The sequence below is a fragment of the Tribolium castaneum genome, chromosome 6 (assembly GCF_031307605.1).
Source record: "Tribolium castaneum strain GA2 chromosome 6, icTriCast1.1, whole genome shotgun sequence".
Classification (NCBI taxonomy): domain Eukaryota; kingdom Metazoa; phylum Arthropoda; class Insecta; order Coleoptera; family Tenebrionidae; genus Tribolium; species Tribolium castaneum.
The window spans coordinates 552,871-576,923 of record NC_087399.1 but is presented as its reverse complement, the minus strand read 5'-3'; the positions used below and the strand labels follow the sequence as shown (position 1 = coordinate 576,923).

Sequence of the window (24,053 nt, the reverse complement as noted above, 5' to 3'; positions counted from 1 at the left end):
GCGCGCTATCTTCCCGGCAGGGGGTCCCATGTTGCTAGATGATTCAATGGTTATTATCGTGTTTATTGTTTGTTAATTTTGCGAGATAAGTCAAATGGTCAAAACGGAAACGCACGCGTTCTAGAAAAAGGGAGAAAATAACGAAAACATCGGTTAATAACATTTATTCTTATCGTTTAATCATAACATAGTAATATAGCTTTAACGGATTCATGGTAATGGTTATTATAATAATCAAAAAAGTGCAAATTTTGGACGGATATAAATATGCAACAATAAATTTCAAATAGCGCAAATAAGGGGTGAATAAAAATACAGAACGAGTTTATTTGTGATTGTTATTTTTCAAAAATAAATAAAATATATATATTCAAAATAAGTAGCACCAAGAAAAATGATATCGTTCCATTAAAAAATTGCGTCCAGTCACGTCAAATTTGAGCCCAATTAAAGTGCAAAGTTACCTGTTTTTTCATTTGTTTGATTACGAATTTTATGCCTTGCTTTAAACACACCCTGTATACGTTTTACTCACCCCTTATGTTATAAAAATTTGATTTGTATTAAATGAAGCGGTGAACTTAACTATTTCCCTCGTATACTCAATCAAAGCAACTGAAGTCATTTAAGTGCACTACATTGTAGGTATAAAATTACTTTAATATTGCAATCGGTATTATTGTTATATTACATTAATTCGTAATATTGTCACTAGTTCTTGGTCTACAGATGTTTCAGCATTGAGTGGACTCTCACATTGAGCCGCTGCTCAAAATCGTAGTCTTTGTACTGAGCTATGTTTTGAAGCAACAATTTACCCTCAGCTTTCGTCTGCAACCAAAAAAAAAAAAAATTAGACAAAACCAAACCAATCACCAACCACTAACTTCGTTAGTTTTAATTAACAACGCCCCCAATTCGTATTGCGAGAAAGCGGAAACATGGGCATCGACTGCATTGTTGGGACACCCTTTCCTCAAGTCCAGACACTGCCGAAAATTGGCAATTCCTGCAGAAAACTGCCTTTGAATGCAGTTACAACAGCCCAGAATCAGCTTAGACAAGCCCAACATCGGCTCCATCCCATCCCCCACTTGCTCACAGTCTAAAAATTAAATAAAAAAATTCAAACCACGTTATATTTGCCCTTTTACCTCGTTTAATCTGTTCGATATTTTGCGGTAAACAGCTCGGTAAAGCGTTCCATAAATAAAGCATTTCGTAAACTAGCAATTTCCAAAAAATGGCTGGCAAAGTGGACAGTTCGTCGTCATCGGACGGACAACATTTGGCACGTCGGGAGAGAAACTCATCCAGTTGGTTGCCCTTAGTACCAAGGGTGACTCCCGTTTTGATTTCCTTAATGTTGGTCAAACTGCTCGAATTGCGACACGAACCGCAACAAATCCCAGCCAAGTAACTGTAAAATGCGCGACTCCAACGACTCCAAGACTTCAAATACGAGAAAGTGTTTTCGGCGTTACAGTAATCCAGTTGGATCAAATGGCACCAACCTACTTCATGAAGGGCCAAAATTTTGATTTCGCGCTGAGTTGCGTTCTCGACTGACGATTGGAAGGATTTCAAAGCGTTGGGAATGTCGCTCTTTGAAAAAAAAATAGTCGAGTTGATTGTTTTTGAACTTTAATTAAAATAAATTAGGAAACGAAACGATCCCGTAACGAATTAAAAAAATGGGTGTATTTAAATAACAATAATAATATTACTAGTAAGAGATAAATAAAAATTCTATCGTAAACTATATTTAAACATTTTTTAGCGCACCTAGGTTTTTTACCTAGGTCCATTACTTTTTAAATTCAGCGTCCTATTAGTTGCTGCGCTAAGTAATTGACCAATAAAAATCACCTCGCACCTGTTTATCTGCCGCACAAAAAATTGCAAGCCGATTGAGGTGTTTGTCATTGGTTATTGATGGACTAATGCACTCCCAACTATAAAGCAGGCCAATCACAAGGCGCGTAAAAAGATGACAAAAAGTTGGTGCTTTATTATTGGTAGTTGTTAAACCAGTCCGGACAATCATCAAATGAGGACGAAAATGACATTGTTTTTGACATTGTTTCATGTAATGTGCTTAAAATTTACAAAATAAATCCAAATTGCTGTTAGTTTGGCGGTTTTACGTGCTTTAACTCGAAACGTCATCAAAATTAATCCGAAAATACACAGAATTATGGTGGGTTTTTGCAAGATTTTGCTATGTGGCAGCGAAATTTTAAAATTTTTTTGAGCTTTTAGTTTGTAAACTGCATGATAAATATTTGATAATTGAAGTGCTTATTATTGGATGTTACCAGTTGTTTACCAATAAAAGCTCGGTTGCTCAGATGGAAGACTGGTAATTGAGAAGACCTAGGTTTGAATCCCTGTCTTACCTTTATGTTTTTTTTTCTATCTCTATTATTAAACCGATCCGAAAAATCACCAACTGACATTTTTGGGTATATTACACGTTTTTCAAACGGGCCTTTAATTATGCAAAAATTCGTTAAAAACTAGCCAAAAAAATAGCAAAATTGTTAGTATTTTGTCTGTTTTACCCGCTTTAACTAGAAACTTTTCAAAATTAATCTGAACAAACACAAATTATGCTGGAATTATGGTATTTACTTTTTGAAAAATTGTGGGTTTTTGTTAGATTTCGCTAAAACAGAGAACAATAATTTTTTTTTATTTAACCAATCTTATTTTTTAGAGTTACTTTTCTACATTTTTTGGCAACATTTTTCTTTAAATAATTTTTTTGACCTAAATATCATACATGAGATTACGCAGTTTTAAAATCTCAAGGGCACTTAACGGTTTTCAAAAAAAAAAGAAAAATATGGTACGATGTTATTAGAAAAAAAACTGGTTCTGAATTTAGATTTAGACAATATTTTTTTTTTAAATGGTCAGAAATTGAACTGATTATTTTATGGATACTAAAAATCCAAAACTGTAGGACGCTTAACTATTTTCAGTGTTTACATTATTAAAACTTATTATGCTTAAGTTTTTTAAGTTTTCTAGGATAAAGAGTTAATTAATTTTTATTTGGGCTGGTACCTAATCCCAAAGACAAAAAAACGGTCCGAAAAATCAGAAAATAAGCGGGAAATGATATTTTTAAATTAGCAAATTAGCTACACATTTTCCAATTAAAAGTGTTAATTAGTTTGCAAAAATTAATAAAACCAAGGAGAAAAATCGAAAATAGTTTGTTTATGAACCAAAAAATCTCTTATTTTGGCTAAATGTGCCCAAACAATACGCAATAAATCCTCAAATTGTTGGTAGTTTGCATATTTTCTCTCGATTTGACTCAAAATTATATCAGAATTAATTCAACAAAAAACAGAACTATATTGATAATTACGTTAGGTACTTATGCCTTTTTAAGTCCTGAATTTTTGTTAGATTTACCTAAAAAGACAGCAATTTAACATTTTTTGAGCTTTTGGCTTGTTTTTTAAAACGAATATTTCCATTATACTGAATAAACTTTCTTTGAACTTGAATACACAGTCAGAGGTAAAGTTAGTGAGAACACTTTATCCAAAATAATATAAAAAAATTACGAATATCAGTTACCATTTTATGCGAAAACGGGTAAAGATACAAAATGGGTAAGAACCAAAGTTGTAGAGAATTAAATTTCCTATAAAAAAGTCTGCGACACACTAAGATATTTCTAACTTCAACAGTTTTAGTATGAATTAAATTAAATTAAACCGTCACTTCAGCGGTTGAAGCTAAAGACATGAGACGAATAAATTTTTTTATTCATAAACATTTCTGTATTTTGTCCAAACAATTAATTTAAAACGATCGTTTCGTCTCCTAAGCCATTTTTTGCACTCACATTTAACCGATTGACCCGCCCTTTGAAAAACAAAAAAAGGGCACTTTGTCCATACTCTCCTTCCGATTCTTGTAGCAACTGAGTGGCGGCATTAACCCCAGCTTGAACATTACTGCCATCAAGAGCATAAAACGGCCTAACTATAGTATGGTACCAAAGTAACGACAAACTAGAACCAAAAAATTACCCCCAGCACCAAAACAAAATCAACTGACGTTGCTAGCGGTGCCCTCATGTCAATCCCTTCCCTTGCATACATCAGACAGGCAATGCCATTCTGTCTGTTGCCTCCAAACCCCAGAAAATTCGTAAGTCTGAGCAGGGACGGCGGCAGTAGGGAAATCCCCAACTGGAACAAACCATAGCCGAACGACACAGCCCCCATTAAGCGCTCGATCGTTTCCTTGTCAACTTGAGCACTTCTCCTGGAATTTCCAGCGTTAGACTGTGACTTCCCCTGTGCCTTACTCACAGTTTGTCTGTTGGTGAAAATAGGTGAAAAGTTGAAGTGAAGTAAGCCAAAGAGAGCGACCATTCGGCCTTGGCCGTGTGTTTTGAGAGCGCGCTATTGACCGAGAGCGATTTTTTGAGGAACGAAAGTGCAGACGCATCTATGCTAGATCTGCTACAGTTGTTCTTCATTGAGTTGGGGGTGGAGCAGCCGGAGGAGGAGTCGGTTTGGGTGTGTGTGAGGATGGCGGAGTGGGAGTAAGGGATTTTTTTGGTATACCCGTTTAGAGGATCGGACTTGCTGGCTTCCGAACCAGTGGAGCTGCACTCGCCTGGACTGAGCGGCTCCATCACAACTTCTACAAGAGTGGAAATTACGACAAGTTGCAAGTTTTGGGCGAGGCAATGCCTGGTAAAGGGGCGCCGACTTCGCCGCCTGCCTCCTTGTACAAGTGGAGGATCTCCTGGTAGGTGCCTTGGTACACCTTCCAGGCCTTCCTCAGCACCCAGCCGCCCTTGAAATACCCGGAAATGTCCTGCTGCAGGAAAGTCAAGATCGCCAGACACACTTGCGAGTCGGCTAGAATTATCTGCGTTTCTAGATTTTCGGCAAGCGAGTTGTTGTCGCTGGAACCGAACGCTTTTTTGACCGATTTGAACCAACCGGTTTCAGAAGTGCACTTTCGTTCAACTTCCTTGAGGACGGAAGTTGCCAGGTTGAGTTTGTCGTCTTCGAAGGTCATTAAGGCATCCTGGTGGTTGGTGTGTTAGGGTTGGGTTTAGGGGGTGTGTTTTAAGTTTACCATGAACGCGGCAAATGAGTAGCCAGCACACATTGGTAGACTCTCCGGATACGAAGAAAACAACTCTTGGGCTTCTTTAGCATTGTTGTTGATTAGAAAGTTGATTCCCCGCTTTGCCAGGACCCAATCAGGCACGTTTTCTTCGTTTTTTTCCGGGACGTTTGAAGCCATCTCTGCCTGATTTAGTGTGGCATTTTGGAGGGATGTTCACTGGGAATTTTGGGGGTGTTTTGACAGAAATGTCACTGTCACGCGGGGGTGTTCATTCATGGTTTACTACGCCGACGGTATTGATTTTTTCAGCGGTGGTGGCAAACACAGGGGCGCCGACTTGTCACATTTTCAGAAGGGTAGATTTACGCCAAAGCTATTTTAAAACCAGACGGGGAATCGATTGACGTCAAAAAAATCGCCAAATTCCCAATAGTTTTTCAGTTATGAATTTTTTAAATTTCACCAATTTTTGCATTTATCTGCAATTTGCTCGAAAACTATTAGTCGGAGAACAATAATCTTTTTTGAAAAAAATAGATATTGTAAAGAGCTTTCCAACGATAATACATTTCATGGGGTTATCTCTAATAGTTCCGGAGCTATTGCTCGATAAATGTTCCGACAAAAATTGCGACTAAAATTGAAAAAATCAAACATCAAAAAATCGAACATTTGGACTTTTTGTGGACTTTTAACAACTTTAGTGGGTTGTTAGGACATGTAGAAGTCTATAAAAATTTGCTGGAGTTAGTTTAAAAAAAACTTTTTTTTTCACCTTTTTGAAGGTAAGTGTATTATTTACTCAGGAAATTTGAGCAAAAATATTGAAAATTTTTAATCTCGTGAAAAGTTGGTATAACACAGAAAATAAACCGCTGAATTCACTGAAACAAACCGTTTTGCTCTACGACATTTAGTTTCTGAGTTATAAAAGTTTTAATAAATAACCCGGCGCATCCACCATTTTTCAATTTAAAATAATTTATAAAATATGTTTTTAAGTTAGCTAGTTTTGTTAAAAGCTTGGTATAATATGTAAGTTTAGCCGCAAGATTCAATAAAATAAACCGTTTTGTCTTACGATTTTTAGTTTATTAGTAATAATTTTTTTGGTCATTTTTAAAAAAGTTTCATTTGAAACTCAATTATGTAAAAAATGCGTTTGTTTACCGTTGGAATTCACTTTTTGTGAATTTACGTGTTCTATGGACTCATTTTGATATCGCTGAAGTATAGGTGTAATCAACCTCGCCCATATCAATGACTCAGATTATCGTATTTATTTGATCGGTAAACAGACTTATCGGTGCAATTTTCTAATACTAAATGGGTCATTATTATAATTATTGTCATTATAACAATAAAGAGCACCTAATTTTGATTATGTTTTCTATAAAAAGCAAAGAAAAAAAACCTTGGATATAGTCAGGAAGCTTGTAGTATTGAAGAAGACAAAAAGAATTAACTGACAAAATGCATTCCAAAAAAACAACTTTGCTAAATTTTGTGTTGGCGGTTGTGATTTGGGCTTCTGTCTTTTATGTGGCTTCTGCACGTGCATCAAAAAGTATGTATTATATGTCATTTTATGATTTCAATTTTTATTTCGAATTCATTTCCTTTTGTAGGGTCATCGGTCGACTAATTCTAACATTTCAACAAAAGTTGAAATGTACTGGAGAAAAAATATAAAAGTTATTTGATAGTGCTAACTGTGTATTTTTTCCACACTTCAATCAGCTTTTGACAACTTTTTTTAGCACCTCCCAGCTGTTTGAAAACTATAAAAACGCCAACGTCGCCGAATTATTTCTTTAAATAAGATTGATTAATTAACTAAATTACCCTGGTTTTTAGTGTAATTATTATAGAAGTTTGTTGGATATTACGATACGCAAATAGCGTATTATTGCGAGAGTAATAAGAAAAACTAAAATTTCAAAATTATGTTGTGCTTCATAAAATCGATATAGATATTAAGATATTTATAGATATTTAAGAAAAAAACGCAGAATTCACTGGAACAAACCGTTTTGCTCTTCGATTGGAAGTCTCTAAGTTATATTTTTTAGCCTTTGTAAACGAAATCAAAGTCAAGTCGTATTTACAATTTTTTATTTAAATTAATACACAATGTACAATATTTTACAAAATTGCGGGAATGCTAAATAAACTCCAATCCCTCGTATTTTAAATCAGCTATGTGGAGATCGTCAAGGAGGACTTCCCCTCGAATCGTAAAGCTGGTAATGTAGGTCGCTGTTTTACCATCAACTTCCTCGCTTCGTAACGCCACAATGACTTGATCTTCGGACGATGGCAGGAACTTGAAACTCGAAAAACCTCTCGTTGGTTTCGAATTCAAAATCTAGACACACAATTAAATAAAAAAAAATTACGAAAGCACTGAACATTACTTGTGTTTTTTTAACATCGTAGAGATCCTCATCGGCACTTATCAACACCGAACAACCTCTATGTTCGTCCAATGATTCGTTGTATTGCTCTTTGCTGCACCTTCGAGGCAAAAAGAACCAACGTCTGTGGACGTCAGACCAAACCCCGCTCTCATGGATCATATAACCGGGCCAATAAATGCCCAGAACTTCCCGAATTCGCTTATATTCGTTCACCCAGCTTAGGTGGCTGACCTAAAAACTATCAACATTAAAAAAGAATAAATTCGCAACATCACGTTGAGCAAAAAAAGGGACTTACTTGGCCTTTGGGTGTTATGGCCTTCACATACATGGGATTGTTTGTTTCAAAGGCCCCGCTAGGGGTCGTCCATTCCTTCCCCATGGACCCTACGTATAAAATTTCGTCTTTTACGGTCGCCCATTCCGACTTAAAGCCCTTTGTGGTTCTGCAAAAAAATAATTAATTAATACAGGGTGGTTATAATTTTGATACAGCGACCGCTACAGGGTGATTTTTTTTATCTCACCTCCCGTCCCCGTCCATAAGAAGCAGCCACGGAACTGCTTTATCATTAATAATTTCGTACACAAGTCCAGTTCTGTCTTCAAAAGTGAGCAATCTGCCGTCAAAAACCACCAACTCGGACAACTCCATCCCTCTCCCTTTCAACGAATAACTCGTAGTTAACTTGACCGGACTTGTGCGGTCCCACGTAACCACAACCGTCCGTCTCGTAGGACTATAGCTCAGATAGCCCTTCATAAAATACGAAAACCACACATTCTTCTCCGTTTCACTCTTCGAATTCGTGTCCAGATCGGCAATAACACCTATCCGGAACGTATGCATTGAACTGGTTTTAATTGGACTAGTTAGAGGGTACGTGTAGTTGTAAGTACTACTCCTGAGAACGCTACCAGATGTGGCCCCCTTACGGGGAAACATGTACAGGAGGATTAACACAAAAAGGCCGATAAAGGCCACGATTGAAATGAACTGGGTTTGGCCACGTATGGTCCGATTGACTATGCGGTAAGCGGGCTGCGACCTTAAGGCCTTTCTCCAGTCCTTGGAACTGGCCATTTCGTCCTCGGATAACAGGTGCAAGCGGTTTGGTTCCATCAATTAACTATCACGTTGGACTGGGCCAGCTTACACGTATCATTATCACAAAAAATAATCCTAAATTTCAAACTCTACTTAACCTAAGTTTTGACTGTCAACATGACAGCTGAGTTCGAAATTTGGGGAATTTTGTTCCAGAGGCTGGCACCAAAAGTCGAAAATTACATATTCCAGGCTGATTTTTCTAAATTTGTGGCTGAAATGTGGACGAAATGATTGAAATTTGTTACTTGGACAACTTTATTATAGTTTTAATCCGTGGTTTTGCGTTAAAATTACAATAAAAATGTTTTCCGTTGGTGAGATGACGCCACAGTCGCCACGCCACGACCAACCTGACAAAAACAAAATTATTTCAAGGCCATCAAACAAAAAATGGCTGTGTTAGCGGCAGCTCAGCTCTTGGACGAGTTAATGGGGCGCAACCGCAACGTCGCCCCCAATGAAAAAGTCAAAGAATTGAACTGGGAGGACCCTGAAGTGAGTGTCACAAATTTGACCATTTTCCGTCAAACTAACTTTTGCCCCCAGTATTGCAAGTATTTCATGGTTAAATTCTGCCCCCACGACTTATTCGTGAACACGCGAGCTGATTTGGGCGCGTGTTCGAAAGTCCACGATGAAGAAATCCGAAAAATGTTCCAACAAGCGAAACCCCACCGAAAAATCCACTACCAGGAGGAGTTTATCCGTTTTTGCTCCTCCATGATCAATGAAGTCGAACGTAAAATACAAAAAGGCAAAATGAGACTAGCCCTGAGCGGGAAAACCGAACTCCCGTCCATATCACCCGCACAATCGCAAAAAAACCAAGAACAAATTAAAATCCTAAACGAGCGAATCAACGGTCTTGAGGCTGAAGCAGAGCAGGCTGGAACCGACGGTAACGTGGAGCAAGCCCAAGGTTTGATGAAACTTTGCGACCAGTTGAAGGAAGAACGCGACTCATTACGCAAACAAATCGAAAATGGGTAATTCCCCTAATTTTTGCAAAATTCGCGCGTTATTTCGTTGTTTAGGCATTGGAACGCCACGGCTGAGTTGGCCGCGGCCCAGGAAAAACAAATGGAAGTGTGTCAAGTCTGTGGGGCTTTTCTCATAGTCGGCGACGCCCAGCAAAGGATAGACGACCACTTGATGGGCAAACAACACGTGGGTTTTGCACGTTTAAAATCCGCCTTGGAGGAAATCACAGCTGTGGTTCAAACCGCCAAGGAGGAGAGACGCTCCGGTCGTAGTCTAGCAGGCCGTGAAAGTGAGAGAGAGCGCGAGCGTGACAGAGAGAAACGACGGGAACGATCGGAACATAGGTTCGGAACCCGAAGCGAAGCTGAGGCCTTTAATTCTGATTTCCCACAGGTCGGAAAAAGACAAGGAAAAGGATAGGAGAGACAAGGATAAGGAGCGGAAGGAGAGGAGGGAGAGAGAGGCACATAGGACGAAAGAACGGGAGAAGGAGAGGGAACGAGACCGGAAACATCGCTCCGATCGTGATTCCGGTGCGATGTTTAAATGCTGTTTTTTGGAGGTGTTGTGTTTTGTTTTTAGGGAGGAGGAGTCATCACCAGTACCGCCGCTGATTGGTTTTCTCTTAGACCAGTAAGATCAAGCAATCCAGGTAGGTGGCTTTCTAGTTTTTTGGTTGTAATTTCTTTTTCAGCGCCACAGGTTAGTGATTGCATAAGTGACCTTTTTTGTTTAAAATTTGTAAATAGATTGCGATCCAACAAAATTATTACTTCGTGGAGTTCTTATCAAAATAATAAGAATTTCACCAAGCACAACAATTGGATCAAGTTTTCTTGACGCTTAGTTGACTCGTATTCAGATGGCGGTACGATTTAAAATCACAACCACAAAATATTAGACTTTAAACGTGATTTTCTGTGATAATTAAGGTGGAAGTTTAAAGTTTCTAGGCCCTATAAGAAAATAACCCTGTAGAAAGTGCATTTTTTTATTCGAAAATTTGCGTTTTGAGTACTTTTATTTAGTCCTTGAGAAGGACGGGGCAAGAACGGTCCAATTGTTGTGTTTTGAGGCCTTGGCGGTGTTTTAATGCGAGAGCTAGGAAACGGTTGACTCCATTTTTGTTTCTTCTAAGTTTTCAGCTGTATTCAGGTATCGATCGAGATGGTGTCGCCACTTGGTCACACTCACACATTCGGTTGTTTTTGTACTTACCTGACATTTTAAAAGAGGTATTTATACATTGCACATAGGAGTATTGCTCCATGCGGTGTCGGTTTTATCCTTGTTTAAAAATAAATACTAAAATTGGAAAATGGGGCTAAAACTTGACGCTCGCTGTGTTAGTTCAAATAACGCCGTTGTAATCGAGGTATTTATCACGTGTTTGGAGGAAAAGTCTTGAGCACAACTATTAAATAATTCTCTGGTCAATTAGAGACATTTCGTCCGAATACGGCGGGTCAAATCGTCAAAAAACCTCCCCCTGTTTCGTATCAGCGTCTCATCACTGGTCTGGATTTTTGCAGTTGGCTACAAACAGGTGAGGTAACCATGTCGAGGTCTCCGACGGGCGTTTGGTCTTCTGTGCAATGAGGTGATGATTGTGTTTCCATTCTATTAAATTATTTGCCGTTCCAAATGGAAGCACAGTTTTTTATACTCTTGTAAATTATTTAGGATAGGCTACGTTAAGTTAAATGTATGACACTTTACAAATAAACTAGCAATACTGTTACCGATGTTTTCGTTCCAAACCCAGTTCCCACAATTCCTTGATTAAAAAATGGCATTGAGAAAAAGGGCGAAATAAGTCGTTTTAATGTTTTATTTTCAGTTTAAAGTTACTAAATACAATAATTTACATGAGTTTCGGTTAAAGAAACAAAGAACAGTTCTGCTATAGACAGAAAGGCACGGATAGAGAAATGATCTAAGGAAAGCACCTACGAGAGGGAAAATTCGTTGAAGCTTGTGGAGTTTGAGCGAATTTTCCAGACTTTTAAAATTCTAATCTAAAAGGGGGACCAAAAATATCACAGACTGCCCCAAACTTGTAACTAGAAAAACCGACACCAACGCTTGGCTCGATAAAAAAACGCGTAACAAAAAAATAACATCACACGAACTATGTTTTTCCTTTTAATTACATTGTTTTAAGTTGAGTTTTTTTATCAGAAGCTCCTGGAAGGCGAAGTTGAGATTGTCGATTTAGAGTTGTTTCCCACAAATTATTGCCCATAGAAACTATGACACGCAATTGACTAGTTTAAGCATCAGATTTTGATTTTTCTATGGCTTTGTTACAATAATCACCACTCACCGGAAGTTTCAGTGCTGTTTGTGAGTATGTATTTAACATCGAAACTAATTACATGCCCGATTTAATAGAGAGTAATTTACTCTACTTTTAATCTATCTAATAGTTTACTGTTTTACTCTAGTCGTTTAGTTGCTCGATTAGTGCCAGCGGCCATTTTGAGTCGACGGCAAGATGGCCGCCCGCTTTAACTAACACAAATCGGGTGGCGTTGAAATAATACAGGGTGTCAACGAAATGAACCACCCGAGAACTAATCCTAATGATTCGTAAGCACCACTAAGTATCTTGCAAAGACCCTGTATATTGTATGTCTGATATTGGAGTCGCTAGAAATGAGACTTTCTGCCGAATTTGTGACATTTTTAGTTTGATTATTTTTAAATTCCTAACACGACGTTTCAACAAGTGTACAAAACTCTAAAACATTGACTACAGATATGTAAAAATAAAACCATAGGCTAGAAAACCGACTTTTTACACATGCGCTATTTACAGATATAAAAATAGGTAACTAGGGAAGAATCACACGAATTATCAAAAAACTAACACTGATTCTCAGTTTTTTCTCGTTGTTCGTCCACTAGGTTCTCTTCACTACTGTGAGTCACATCGAAAATGTCGTACTCGTTGAACTCTTTCAGATTCTCGTCCAGCTTTCGGCGCTCGGTGATGATTCTCTGGACGCTTTCCTGGCTGTCGTGCTTCGGTAGCTTCAATTCCTTGTCTTCGGGTTTGTTCGCTTCGACTTGGCTTGGCACTTGCAGAAAGGGGGTTTCTTCAGTTATCTCCATCGATAATTGTTTCGTGAAAAGGTGCTTGGTACTTCCGTAGAACTTGGGTTTGGGGTCGACCGGAAGTACCAATCGATTGTTTTCGTTCGTTTCGTTGATTCTCTTCAACGGGAACCGTTCTTCCGTCTTGGGAACCCGCAACAACTCGCTCTGATTCAGCGAAATAATCTCGTCGAAATTCGCTTGTCTGCCGTGGTGGTTCTTCTCCACCTCCTGGATGCTGTAAATGTCCGAAAGCGACTCGTCAATGTTCCGGATGTCGTCCATATTGAGCAGCGTGATGGGCTGGTGGCTGTGCAGGGTTTGCCTCCTGGTCTGGGTAAACGACGGTTTCCGCTCTAGCGTTGCTTTACTCCCTGGAGGATTGTACGTGAAGTTCGATGGCAGTGAGAGCACTTTCGTGAGCGGTTTGTGCTGCCGTTGGCACTCCTGGTCCATTTGGAGGGCCAAACACAACTCCCGCTTCTCCTCCATCTCCTGTTTCTCCTGGAACTCGCGCTCGATCTGGTTGTCCAAGTCCTGCTCGTCCTCCAGGTGCTTGTGGCTCTCCTCCAGATGTTTCATCAAGACCTGGGCGAGAATTAAACCAAACGATCTTAAACTAACACTTACCGCAACCACGACGTTCACTAGTACGAACTGGGCCATTAGTACGAAAATTACGAAGAAAATTGGAGCAATTATTTTGGAAACGCAACAATTGGTCACGCATTCGGCCGATTTGTCGCATTTTTCGTCACTGAGGGTGTCCTTCATTATGCCGTTCCAGTTATCACCAGTGGCGACACGGAACAGGGTCAGGAAGGCCATGCCGAAGTTTTCGAAATGGGCGTGTTCTCCAAGACCTGGGGGGGGGGTTAATAAATTTATTTGAAATATATTTTTCAATAAAAACAGTCAGTTTTTTTTAATTTCTCTTTAAACATAGAATTTTTTTTCTTACACAAAAACTCCCAATTTGTGCTCGATTTCACTGCAGAAAATGCAAATGCGCTGTTGCCATTTTCTATTTTAAAAACTATCATGAGACAAAAAATTTGTAATAATTATAGAAAATGAGCAATTTTACAATGTTTTATTAACAATAAATTTAGAAATTCTGGCTAAAAAAGACATTTCAATTTACAATAATTCGTATAGACTTGTTACAGGTCTTAGGTACCCCATCACAGATAAAATATCAAAAATTCCCTACTGTTCTAGGTCTGTTAAAAAATTATTCAATGTTAAAAAGGTCAAAAGTATCGTTTTTTTGCATTTTTCTCGTAAACTCTAAGTATAATCGTAACAATGGGCCTAATAAAAATGACCAAAAATTTGCCTTTTCTAAGTATTATTTAGCAAAAACTCAATTATTGCCCAAAGTTTCTTAAAAGCCAATAAATCACAGATTTATGTCAAAAATGACATTATTTTTCTAAGTTTTGAGGATTTAAAAGCGTTTTTAGACCAAAAATCAAGTTTTCTTCCAGTTTTTATTAAACTAGATAGAAAAATATCACCAAATCTGATCGAAAATGACTAAAAATTTACATTTTCTAAGCATTTATTTAGCAAAAACTCAATTATTGCATAAATTTTCTTAAAAAATAAGCCAAAAAATCACAGAATTATACAAAAATGACATTATTTTTGCAAGTTTTAAAGATTTAAACACATTTTCAGACCAAAAATCAAGTTGTTTTTCCTGATTTTATTAAACTAGAACGAAAAAATCACAAAATTTGGTCGAAAACGACTAAATATTCCCCTTTTTTGAGCGTTTATTTAGCAAAAACTTAACTATTGTCCAAGATTTTTTAAAAAATAAGCTGGTAAATCACAGAATTATATCAAAAATGACATTATTTTTGCAAGTTCTGAGGATTTAAACACGTTTTTAAACCAAAAATCAAGTTTTTCTTCCTGTTTTTATTAAACAAGAACGAAAAAAATCACAAAATTTGGTAGAAAATGTCCAAAAATTTACCATTTCTAAGCGTTTATTCAGTAAAAACTTAATGATTGTGCAAAATTTCTTAAAAATAAGTCAATAAATCACAGAATTATGTCTAAAATTACATTATTTTTGCAAGTTTTTAAACAAAAATCAAGTTTTTTTCGCTGCTTACTTAACTACACTGCAGTTTCCAATTTTTAAAAAGAAAATTAAAAAAATGAAAAATAATCATGTGAGACAGAAATCAAATAATGAAATATAGAAAGAGTACCAATTTCATTATTAAACAAAAACTCAAGAAAAATTTATAACTTGCTTCATCTTCAAGCTCATTTCAGTTCAAAGAAATGACCGAAAACTGATTATTATTGTTTCCTTCGACGAATAACTTTTTTCAGTAGAAGTGAATGTGAATGTAAATTTTTTAGACGAAAAGCTTATTTTTAAGAAAAATCTGCGGTGAACAGGTAACAGGAGTTTAATTCACAGAAATAGTTCTGAAAAATTAGATGAGATCAGAGGAAATTACCTTGACAGTTGTTCTTCTTGCAGTCCAACCGTCCGAACAGCTCGACCCCAAGTGCGGCAAAAATGAAAAAAAGCAGAAAAAATAGGAGACCTAAATTGCCCACTTGGGGAAGCGCTTGCATGACGGTGTCCAAAAGCGCCCTAATGCCCTTAGCCATCTTGAGCAGCTTCAAAACGCGAGCGATTCGCATCACTCGCATCACTCGCAAAACAGTGGGATTGATCGGGATTATGTTCGATTTCAACTCTTCTAACACGATCCCAACCACTGATAGAATAACAATGACCACGTCCAAAATGTTCCATTTGTCCTTAATATAGAGGACAAAGCCCAAAGCTATAATCTTCATGGTGCTTTCGAGGATAAACACCGCTGTGAAGAAATAATTGAAGATTTTCAACACATAGCTGAGGATGTTGGGCATTTTGTAGCTTTCGGTGGCCATTGTTACGACATTTAGCCCAATGACTGCAGCAATTGCCAAATCAAAGTATTTTGAAGTCACCACGTTGTGTATAAAAAGCCTCCAAGGGGCGTAATTTATGTAGTAGGGAGGTTCGTTCATTTCTGAAATTTTGGAATTATTCCGCCGGTCACAACAAACACTGAGCCCTTACTACGCCTCCTCTTTTCCAGCTGTAGTGCCCTTTTGGCCGCCCTTCTCACCCGCTCCTCCTTCTCCTGCTCCTCGCGACACCGGTGAAAATTCTCCACAACCACCCCCACAAACATATTGAGCACAAAAAACCCAACTAGGAGAATAAACGAGATGAAGTACAACAACCTCCACTCGGAGTAATTCACAATGGGTTGCTGGTCAAGCCCCACAGCATCCAGCCCATTGTACATGATATTAACCCACCCATCCCGCGAACTCAGCACAAACAGCGACATCAGCGCTTGCCCCAAATCATCGAAATTGTACTTCTGGTTCTCCCATTGGTACCTCCGACTGTCACAATCATTCCGAGTCACAATCCCAGTCAAATTCTCCCCAATGCAATGGTAGAACGACCCTTTGAACAACTGCACGCCCAGAATCCCGAAAATTATGAAGAAAGTGCAACAAATCAGCACGATATTCCCGATGGGTCTGAGCGACGAGAGCAACGTTTGCACCACGAGTTTGAGTCCTGGGGCCCTGTTTATGACCCTCAAAGGGCGCAGCGAGCGCAAAAGGCGGAACACGCGCAAAATACCGAAAATGCGGGGGCTGTTTGAGCGGATTAGGGACATGAGGAGGTCCACTATGGAGATTATGACCAGGGAACCGTCCATGATGTTCCAGCCGGAGGTGAAGTAGGCGTTGGGGCCGTAGCACATGCCTGAGGCCACGACTTTGACGAACATTTCGATTGTGAAAACCACGGTGAAGATGTAGTTGCACGTTGAGAGAAAAAAACGCTCGTTGCTGTCGGGCGGAATGTTGGGGCGTTCCATGGCCAGGGTTATGCAGTTCATGGCAATGAAGAGTAGAATTGCGTTGTCGAACCATTTTTGGTTCACGAACCAGTAGCACCATTGGCGGAACCTGAAAATGTTTGGTTTTGGTTGAGTTGTGTTTTTTGGGGGTTTACCTGTTCTCGTGCGGGAAAATGTACAAGGAGAAGTCTTCGCGCTCCTTGAGACACCCCGTGGGTTCGCAAATCCTGATCAGTTTCTTGATCCCGCTGGTCCTTTCGGGCTCTTCAGTGGGAATGCAGTCTTCCATCTTGATCTTAGGGAGGGTGCGTTCAGGCAAGGTTTTGTCGTTGAGACTGTTGACTGATTTGGGTTCGTTCTGGCTGGATTTTCTCGACAGAGTCGGACTGGTACATTTGTTGATCTGTGTGTTAATTTTCGACTGGGTTATGGTCGATGTGACTAGGGAATTGTGACGTGTTAAGGTGGGTGCGGTGGTGGCCTACAAGACGTAATTAAGTCACTTGGTACTTGTGGTTTGGTGGCTTTACTTGTGAGGCTGAGCTGTAAGTGTTTGATCTACATCTAATGGAATTTTGCGGACTCCGGTTGTTGGGAGCGTCTCGTTGGGTGTCGTTTTGGATGCGAATGGATGATTGCAAAAGCGAGTCGTTGCGCAAACTGGCCTGAAAGCCAAAAGCAAAATATGTCCTACGCTCAAATAAATTTTATTCAAACTTAATGACCATCAGAATTAGGAGAACGCAGATTTATTGAAATTTATTTTATAAAACGCCAGGCTGTAGTGCCGAAAGCGAACTCATACAGTAGTGCTTGAATTTCAAAAAAAAAATAATAATAAATAAATAAAAAAATATATAAATCGGAAAAATATAAGTCAAAAAAATTAAAAAAACTTTCTAATTATAACAAACTTAATAGAGTTACTTCTAATTATTCACACTATCATTCAAACCTCGATTAATGATTCATTTTAGACAATTTTTGCTTAAAATATAAGAAAACTTTTTTAGCATTATTTAAAAACGGTTGTATTATCCGACATGTGTTTTTCTGTATTATTATTATAAATATTATTATTATTTATCTTAATATTATTATTATTATTACTGTTAATGTTACTTTAGACTGTTAAAAACCGAGTACCACTTTCGTGTAACAAAGGGTCCAAAGTTTGGAATAAAATTGTTATTTTTTCTTGGACAATTTTTTGCATAAAAACCAGATGATATTTTAAGAATTGGTTGTAAACGTTTTTTTTTGGCCGAAAACATCGATTCACGGACGATTCTTTGCTTGAAATTAACAATACTTTTATCGAAGAAACGAAGAAAATCTTATTCTAGTTCAAAACAACGGTTTATGCATTAATTTAGATAAAAATGATTTGTTTTAGACACTTTTTTGCTTAAATACAGCGTATATTAGCCGGAAACATCAATTTGCAGACAATTCTTTGCTTAAAAACGAAAAATCTTTTATAGAACAAACAAAAATTTTAGCTCAAAAGAACAACTTAAGCTCTGGCTTAGAAGGAAATGATTAATTTTAGACCAGTTTCTGTTAGAAACAAGCATTTTTTGAAAAATGTCTATTAACTACTAACAATATAATTTTTTTCTTTATTATTATTATTATTATTATTATTATTATTATTATTATTATTATTATTATTATTGTTATTACTATTGTTATTATTATTTTAGACAGTTAAAAACCGATTATAACTTTGTATTTTTTTTCTTTGTAGTATATTTAATTTTAGACAATTTCTTGCTTAAAAATCGGATACTTTTTAGAAAGTAGCTAAAAACGGCTAAATATAACAATAATTAAGAAAAGGGCAATCATCTAGGATAATGTACGCCGTTTTAGGCACTTTTCAAAAAAAAATCTCGTTTCTAAGCAAAAAATCCTCTAAAATAAGCCGTTTTCATCCAAACTGTGACATATTTTGGTTTTTCTGTAACTAATCAAGCTGAGTGTTTGTTTGCGTAATTATCACCAAATGGGCGTCAATATATCTCTTAAAACAAATTTTCTTAACTGACATTTAGTTTTTTCCGAAAAACCTGGACAGCTTGAGTAATACTAATAACAGAGCGAGCGTTTTCATCACGATCTAAAGGTTTTCGAAGATTTGTTCTGGGATAAAAACATGTTAGGAAATTATTGTTGGACTATTACAAGGGAAAAATCACTTAAAAAATACAAAAAAAAAATTTAAAAGCATTCATTTTTAATTTGTTGTTTGGCTACTTAAGATTGTTTTGCTTACAATTAATTATTTTTTCTTAAATCTAAGGTTTTGGATTTTTTTTTGTAATTAAAAACTCGAGTGTCCTACGTTCAAATAAATTTAATTAGTTGTGTTTTGATCAGTTTAAAGCAACTTAAGACCGTCAAAAATTAGAAAAAACACTGAAAAACATTGAAATTTATTTAAAAAACCTCCTCACTTGTCTGCTAACACCGCCCCCATTGCACTGCGAGTGATCCCTCCCGTTATTCAAAGGCACATCTTCCGAATCCGAGCCACTCCTGTTCTTCTTGCGCCTCAAACTGGGCCGATTGGTCAATTTCCACGAACATTTCCTCTGTATTTTGGGTTCCTTTGGCAGTGGAACCTTCTCGGAAAACGCCATAATCTTCGAGCCGATTTTCTCGTTATGTATCACGATTTTCCCGCTCGGTGGCGGCGGCTGGTCGTCCTCCAGCGGCCGCTCGAACTGCCGGAAGGTGAGCGGGGGCGGCGACAACGACGGCGGTTTCAGTAAACTCAAACTCTGCAAAAACGCTTTGGATTGTTGGAGATTGTGGGTTTCGTTGTTGCGTACTGATGTCTTTTGTGTGGATTCGGTCGAAACGCCCCCAGGACTGCTGTCGCTCCCTGAAGGACAGTCGGCGGTCACCGTCGTCACGTTGTAGCGAAACTCGGGGAAGTCGTCCAAAGTGGTGCTGGGGGAGTCCTGAGGGGTGGCCGCCGTGTGCGTGATGATGGGCGGGGACGTCTGCATTTACAGTCGGCAGTAAAATTTGATGGATAAATAGAAAGCAATAAAAATTGTATCTAGTTTATTGGCTTCGTTCTATTAAATTACAGATAAAATGCAAATTGGTTTTCGGATTTTCATTAAATTTTATCCAAAATTTGCATTTTGGGCGACTTACCTGTCTTGAGGGCTGCTTCAGCATTGATTCCTTCTGGATGTTGCATTTGGGTTCCATGTCAATGTACCCGCAGTCTTTCTCGATTAGTTTCTCCCGACAGTTGCAGTTGATCAGTCCGATGGACGACCTCTGCTCGTTGAAATCCTTCACTTTTCGTAATTCTTCAGCCGAGCGCCAACAATTTTTCGCATCCTGGAACAACACTTGCGATTTTATAACAACTGGGGGATTTACCTGAATGTAGCTTCCGCTAGAGCTGGAGACTGATCTGCTTGTCTCTTCGGAACTCTCCCGAAAGCTGGATTCCAGCATACAGGACATTTTTCTTCGGGCCATTTCTCTTTGTTCTCGTTCCCTCCGTTCGTTTCTCTCGGCACTGAAACCCTCCACCAAAATCGCGACCAATAAATTAAACAAAACGTAATTTCCGAAAGTCATCAAAGCGACGAAGTAAAGTGCGGCCCAGTGTGAGGTTTTGGCCATTCCATTAGACAAGACAACGTTCCAGTCTTCTTGCGTTAAAATCTAGACAAAGAATTGGTTTTTTCAGTGTGTGAGAGTGAGTTAGGAGTGATAAATGAGTGGTAAATTGTCTCACTTGAAAAACTGTGACCGTGGCCCAGAGAAAATTGTTGAAGTGCTTGCGATCGCACTCGCATCGCTCGTCGTTCGTGACGATCATGTGGCAAGTGCACTCTTTAATGCTCCCATCTTCGGCTCTATAGTTGCAAAACTTACCGCCAAAAAGGTACATCCCCAGAATGCTGACGGCCAAAAAAGAACTTGTTTATTTTGTTAGACTAGACACTAGTTGTGTGTGTGGCGTGTTATTCTGTTAAGTTTGCACAATCTACGCTGTGAGCTACGTCTAGACTACAGTTTCGTCTGTTAACTACTGGAACTACTGTTGTGTTTCTGTATGACTGTACAAAAAACACACCATAGCAGGGGTGACATGTTGATCGAACACACACATTAGCAGAAATCGTGAACACAAGCGAAAGAGTGAAACGTGAAAAGGGTTAGTGTCACCCACTTTTCATGCAGAAAATTCCGTTCCTAGAAGGAAAACTATCAAAAGGCACCTACCTTTCCGTTGCGACTAACTCAGTGCTATTTATGCGATTTCGATAAAGAGCACTGTTATTAGATGGTAAAAATTTGTTTCAAATACCTGAAAAACGGTAACAAGTGCCCACAACAGGGAGTCAAAATTTTTGCGATCTTTGTCCTCGTCTTGGTCAGATAAACATTTTTTGTTAGCGTCATATTTCTCGCAAAACTTGCACCCGAACAGATTCATACCGAGGATACTAGAACATCCCAAAAATCGTTCAATTACTATCGGTGATATTTGGAATGTTGCGCTGTATTATTTAGTTCAGTGCACTGGTCCGCCCTTAGTCAAGTCAATTTTGTATGTTTATGTTGTCGAGACTTGTAAAAGTGGAGTGCAGCAGCGGGTATGTACATTTTGTGCTAAAGTAGGTGCTAATGTAACGCCGGGCCAAACTGTCCCACGATCAAATACATTTTTAAGTAAATTTGTTTGGCCGGGCGTCGGGACAGAAACAGAGACAGTGTAGAGTATAGTGGTGTGGAAACGACGAGATCTAACACCAAAAATGTCTAACAAGGGTAATCAAATGCCACCCCTACCACCCCCTCCAGATGTCGGTCAGTGGTCGCGTGTTTGTGGTTTGTTTCAGTGGTGGTGTTTGCGCCGACACTGAGACTAACTTACCTGAAGATAAAAATAAAAAGGATAAGAAGTGAGAAGAACACAGCGACATTGTCCATCGTTCGCAACATTACAAATAACTGTCGGCGCAAATTTGGCATGAACCTGACCAGTTTTAATATCCTCAATAAGCGAAACGTCCGCAAAACGGACAGACCTGAGTCGGTGTGAGACTGACCAAGAAATTTTTGAAACAGCTCAATGCCACTAAAACGCACATTTTGTACAACTAACCCTTGGTCACAGTTTTATTACCTCAAAACTACGATAATCCCGTCGAAAACGTTAAACCCGTTCGAAATGTACCCAAAGAGACCATCAGCTATGATTTTAAGCAGCATTTCCACGGCGAAAATCGCCGAAAAAATCACATTACTCGTCTCGACTAGATGGGTCAAGTAGTCCGGCTGATTGTGATATTCGATGCCCATCGACAAAGTGTTGATCAAAATCGCCAGTAAAATACCCTGTTGGAAGTACCGATGCTCCACGAGAAGCTTGATCTTCCGCCTGATATATTTCACCCCCTTGATAACCCCCTTCAAGACCATACAGCACACAATGTAAAGTCTCGACCGCTTCTCGTTCTTATACTCCGATTCGCAATGCCACAAGTCTTGGCAACAACTGAAATCATCATCAGGCAGCTGCTGCATGTAGAACTCCTCGGTGTTGCGGTTTCTGTGCCCAATGCCCTTCGTTAGCGAACTAAAAAACGTGTCGAGGACTATCTGGCCGGTGGGCAAAGCGGCATTTATGGCCCCTAGGGCTAAGAGTTCCTGGCACGTCATTGCCTCTCCGTTCATTAGTTCGCAACAGTCTTGGGCGATCTGTTGTTGGGTTTGGAGGATTTGTTGCTGGTTGGGGACTGAGGAGATTTGCCAAATGTTACCATCGCCTGCGATAATTCGACCATGAACCCTCTAGATAATTACAATCGAGAGTGAACTAACCGGCTTGTGTTGTTTTTTCACTTGAGCATATATTTTTTTCGTTCTTTTTGTCAATGTTGGAGGAGGAACTGGGCGAGGATTCGTCGCCGTGTAACACGACCACGTCGCTAAACATCACGGAGGATCTCCGCCGGTTGTTGGGGGCGCAAGGTGGTGATAACAAGTTTGTCGGGCTCTGGAACATTTGCTCATAACTATTATCGCTGCGTGTATTTTTAATTTGTTGTATATAGGGTCTTGGCAAAGTGTGTCGACAAACTTGTTAAAATGTTTTTTGGAAAGGTTGCGTTTGCTGTAGGGTGTTGTCTGCTTTAATTTCACAGATTTGGGCAGCAAAAGTTGGAAGTAATTAATGATTTTTAATTTCCAGAATGGTTTTATTTTTGGGTTTCTAGGTTCGAAATCGTCGTAATTTTGAAGAGTTTTCTTCTTTCTACGATGTGTTTATTTATATGATAAATAATGGATATAAATAAGAAATAAAATTGCTAAAATATTTTTGTGTTTTTTTGTTAGTTTGTTGTTTTTTTTATAGGTAGTTTGTAAATTTTATTTAAAAATTTACATTAAAAATATATTCAAATTCAAAAAAGAAAAATCTATTTATATTAAACCCAGAAATAAAGTTAATTTATTTCAGTAGAAATGTTAAAAATATAGAATATGAAATAGAAAAAGTTTTATTTAATTCACGAATTGAAGAAATGAGGAAGAACAAAATTAAAAAAAAACAAGTAATGAAATTGAAAATAAAAGAATTTCTCAAAGTAAAAACAAATAATTCTCTCGTAATAAATTTTTTCAAATTTTTTTCTATATTCCAAGATAAAGAATGAAAATTGGATTTATTGATTGATTCATGTTGATGTTTAGATGTTTAGACATTTAGCACAGTAATCAAGACTGGAAAAGAAAGTATTATTTTAAATAATATAATACAATGAAACCTCCCTTTACCACAGACATTTTTGTAGGAACATAAAAAAACCGATATTAAAATTTCCACCTACCATTAGCAGATATTTCACCACAACGGACAATTTAAGATTCCTTATGAGTGTCCGTTGTTGAGAGGTCTTATTGTATAATTTATTAATTCAAAAATTAATTAAATAATATTAAATACAAAAATTTTGTATCTAAAAAACTTGTTCATACACAAAAATTATATAAAATAAACTATATAAAATTATATAATTACATGAAATAAATAAAATGTATAATATGTAAAAAACTGTAAATGGGGAATTTGCAGAAATCGATTAAATATAAAAATTCGCCTATAACATCTGCAGAATGTTGAAATAAGTTTTTCAAGATATGAGTCTATGTTCAGATTATCGTCAGAGTTTCCTGTTAGAAATTTTCAAAAAAATCTGTGTTTTATTTTTTATGTATATATTGTAAACATTTTGTGTATGTAGTCAGTAATAAATTTGTGGTACTAATAAATAGTTTTTCAGATTGTGTATAGATTAAAATTTTAAGTAGTTGTGTCAACTGTATAACATTGTAAAATATTTTTTTTAATTATTAAGTTAATTTTTTTTTATA

The 24,053-nt window shown here is 37.8% G+C and overlaps 4 protein-coding genes and 1 long non-coding RNA gene across 12 annotated transcripts in view; 2 read left to right on the top strand and 3 right to left on the bottom strand.

Annotated features, from left to right (window-relative positions):
- Positions 1–149: 149 nt before the first annotated feature.
- Positions 150–5,406, bottom strand: LOC662688 (tetratricopeptide repeat protein 39C). Of its 2 annotated transcripts, none has more exons than XM_015983001.2 (8): positions 5,122–5,406; positions 4,728–5,070; positions 4,341–4,677; positions 4,084–4,293; positions 3,869–4,037; positions 1,155–1,605; positions 888–1,105; positions 150–831 (listed from the first exon to the last, which is right to left on the bottom strand). In XM_015983001.2, the coding sequence occupies exons 1-8, from the start codon at positions 5,290–5,292 to the stop codon at positions 724–726; spliced, it is 2,007 nt and encodes a 668-aa protein (XP_015838487.1). In that variant the 5' UTR covers positions 5,293–5,406; the 3' UTR covers positions 150–723. The 2 variants fall into 2 exon arrangements, with proteins under 2 accessions (XP_015838487.1, XP_008197438.1); XM_008199216.3 differs by having other exon boundaries at positions 4,599–4,677; positions 5,122–5,405.
- Positions 5,407–6,357: 951 nt separating this feature from the next.
- Positions 6,358–6,823, top strand: LOC107398572 (uncharacterized). Its single transcript, XR_001575373.2, has 2 exons — positions 6,358–6,682; positions 6,744–6,823. It is a non-coding gene; the product is annotated as an uncharacterized LOC107398572 (long non-coding RNA).
- A 393-nt stretch (positions 6,824–7,216) lies between these two features.
- Positions 7,217–8,794, bottom strand: LOC662718 (uncharacterized protein). The gene is made up of 4 exons (XM_968799.5): positions 8,063–8,794; positions 7,834–7,981; positions 7,533–7,766; positions 7,217–7,483 (listed from the first exon to the last, which is right to left on the bottom strand). Exons 1-4 carry the CDS (start codon positions 8,656–8,658, stop codon positions 7,280–7,282), a joined length of 1,182 nt encoding a protein of 393 aa, XP_973892.2. The 5' UTR covers positions 8,659–8,794; the 3' UTR covers positions 7,217–7,279.
- Positions 8,795–8,981: 187 nt separating this feature from the next.
- Positions 8,982–11,368, top strand: LOC662747 (uncharacterized protein). 3 transcript variants are annotated; one of them, XR_001575372.2, is made up of 6 exons: positions 8,982–9,141; positions 9,193–9,632; positions 9,681–9,971; positions 10,021–10,160; positions 10,210–10,862; positions 11,160–11,368. XR_001575372.2 is itself a non-coding variant. In XM_008199214.3 (6 exons), the coding sequence occupies exons 1-5, from the start codon at positions 9,037–9,039 to the stop codon at positions 10,239–10,241; spliced, it is 1,008 nt and encodes a 335-aa protein (XP_008197436.1). In that variant the 5' UTR covers positions 8,982–9,036; the 3' UTR covers positions 10,242–10,279; positions 11,160–11,368. The 3 variants fall into 3 exon arrangements, 2 of the variants coding, with proteins under 2 accessions (XP_008197436.1, XP_015838494.1); XM_008199214.3 differs by having other exon boundaries at positions 10,210–10,279; XM_015983008.2 differs by having other exon boundaries at positions 10,210–11,368.
- Positions 11,369–11,444: 76 nt separating this feature from the next.
- Positions 11,445–24,053, bottom strand: part of LOC103314138 (voltage-dependent T-type calcium channel subunit alpha-1G) — a 59,720-nt gene continuing 47,111 nt past the window's right edge. For 2 of the 5 annotated variants that reach the window (XM_064357646.1, XM_064357648.1), the window contains 13 exons: positions 22,500–22,674; positions 21,802–22,444; positions 21,550–21,753; positions 20,404–20,569; positions 19,806–20,330; positions 19,472–19,645; positions 19,094–19,420; positions 17,165–17,299; positions 16,790–17,115; positions 15,830–16,743; positions 15,213–15,779; positions 13,357–13,589; positions 11,445–13,314 (listed from right to left, as the gene is read on the bottom strand). In XM_064357646.1, the coding sequence (XP_064213716.1) occupies positions 12,496–13,314; positions 13,357–13,589; positions 15,213–15,779; positions 15,830–16,743; positions 16,790–17,115; positions 17,165–17,299; positions 19,094–19,420; positions 19,472–19,645; positions 19,806–20,330; positions 20,404–20,569; positions 21,550–21,753; positions 21,802–22,444; positions 22,500–22,674 (5,208 nt within the window). In that variant the 3' untranslated portion in view covers positions 11,445–12,495. Of the gene's footprint in view, positions 13,315–13,356; positions 13,590–15,212; positions 15,780–15,829; positions 16,744–16,789; positions 17,116–17,164; positions 17,300–19,093; positions 19,421–19,471; positions 19,646–19,805; positions 20,331–20,403; positions 20,570–20,979; positions 21,119–21,549; positions 21,754–21,801; positions 22,445–22,499; positions 22,675–24,053 lie in introns of all 5 variants that reach the window. The other 3 variants (XM_064357649.1, XM_064357647.1, XM_064357650.1) reach the window with 3 other exon arrangements.

Excerpts from the sequence above, each read along its gene's own strand:
- LOC662747 (XM_008199214.3), top strand. The coding sequence starts at position 9,037 with ATGGCTGTGTTAGCGGCAGCTCAGCTCTTGGACGAGTTAATGGGGCGC. Across the intron at positions 9,633-9,680 it reads CGCAAACAAATCGAAAATGG|GCATTGGAACGCCACGGCTG; the intron begins GTAATTCCCCTA and ends TTCGTTGTTTAG. Across the intron at positions 10,161-10,209 it reads TCGCTCCGATCGTGATTCCG|GGAGGAGGAGTCATCACCAG; the intron begins GTGCGATGTTTA and ends TTTTGTTTTTAG.
- LOC662718 (XM_968799.5), bottom strand. The coding sequence starts at position 8,658 with ATGGAACCAAACCGCTTGCACCTGTTATCCGAGGACGAAATGGCCAGT. Across the intron at positions 7,982-8,062 it reads CTTATGGACGGGGACGGGAG|AACCACAAAGGGCTTTAAGT; the intron begins GTGAGATAAAAA and ends ATTTTTTTGCAG. Across the intron at positions 7,484-7,532 it reads ACGATGTTAAAAAAACACAA|ATTTTGAATTCGAAACCAAC; the intron begins GTAATGTTCAGT and ends TTGTGTGTCTAG.
- LOC662688 (XM_015983001.2), bottom strand. The coding sequence starts at position 5,292 with ATGGCTTCAAACGTCCCGGAAAAAAACGAAGAAAACGTGCCTGATTGG. Across the intron at positions 1,106-1,154 it reads TATCGAACAGATTAAACGAG|ACTGTGAGCAAGTGGGGGAT; the intron begins GTAAAAGGGCAA and ends TTTAATTTTTAG. Across the intron at positions 832-887 it reads TGTTAATTAAAACTAACGAA|ACGAAAGCTGAGGGTAAATT; the intron begins GTTAGTGGTTGG and ends TTTTGGTTGCAG.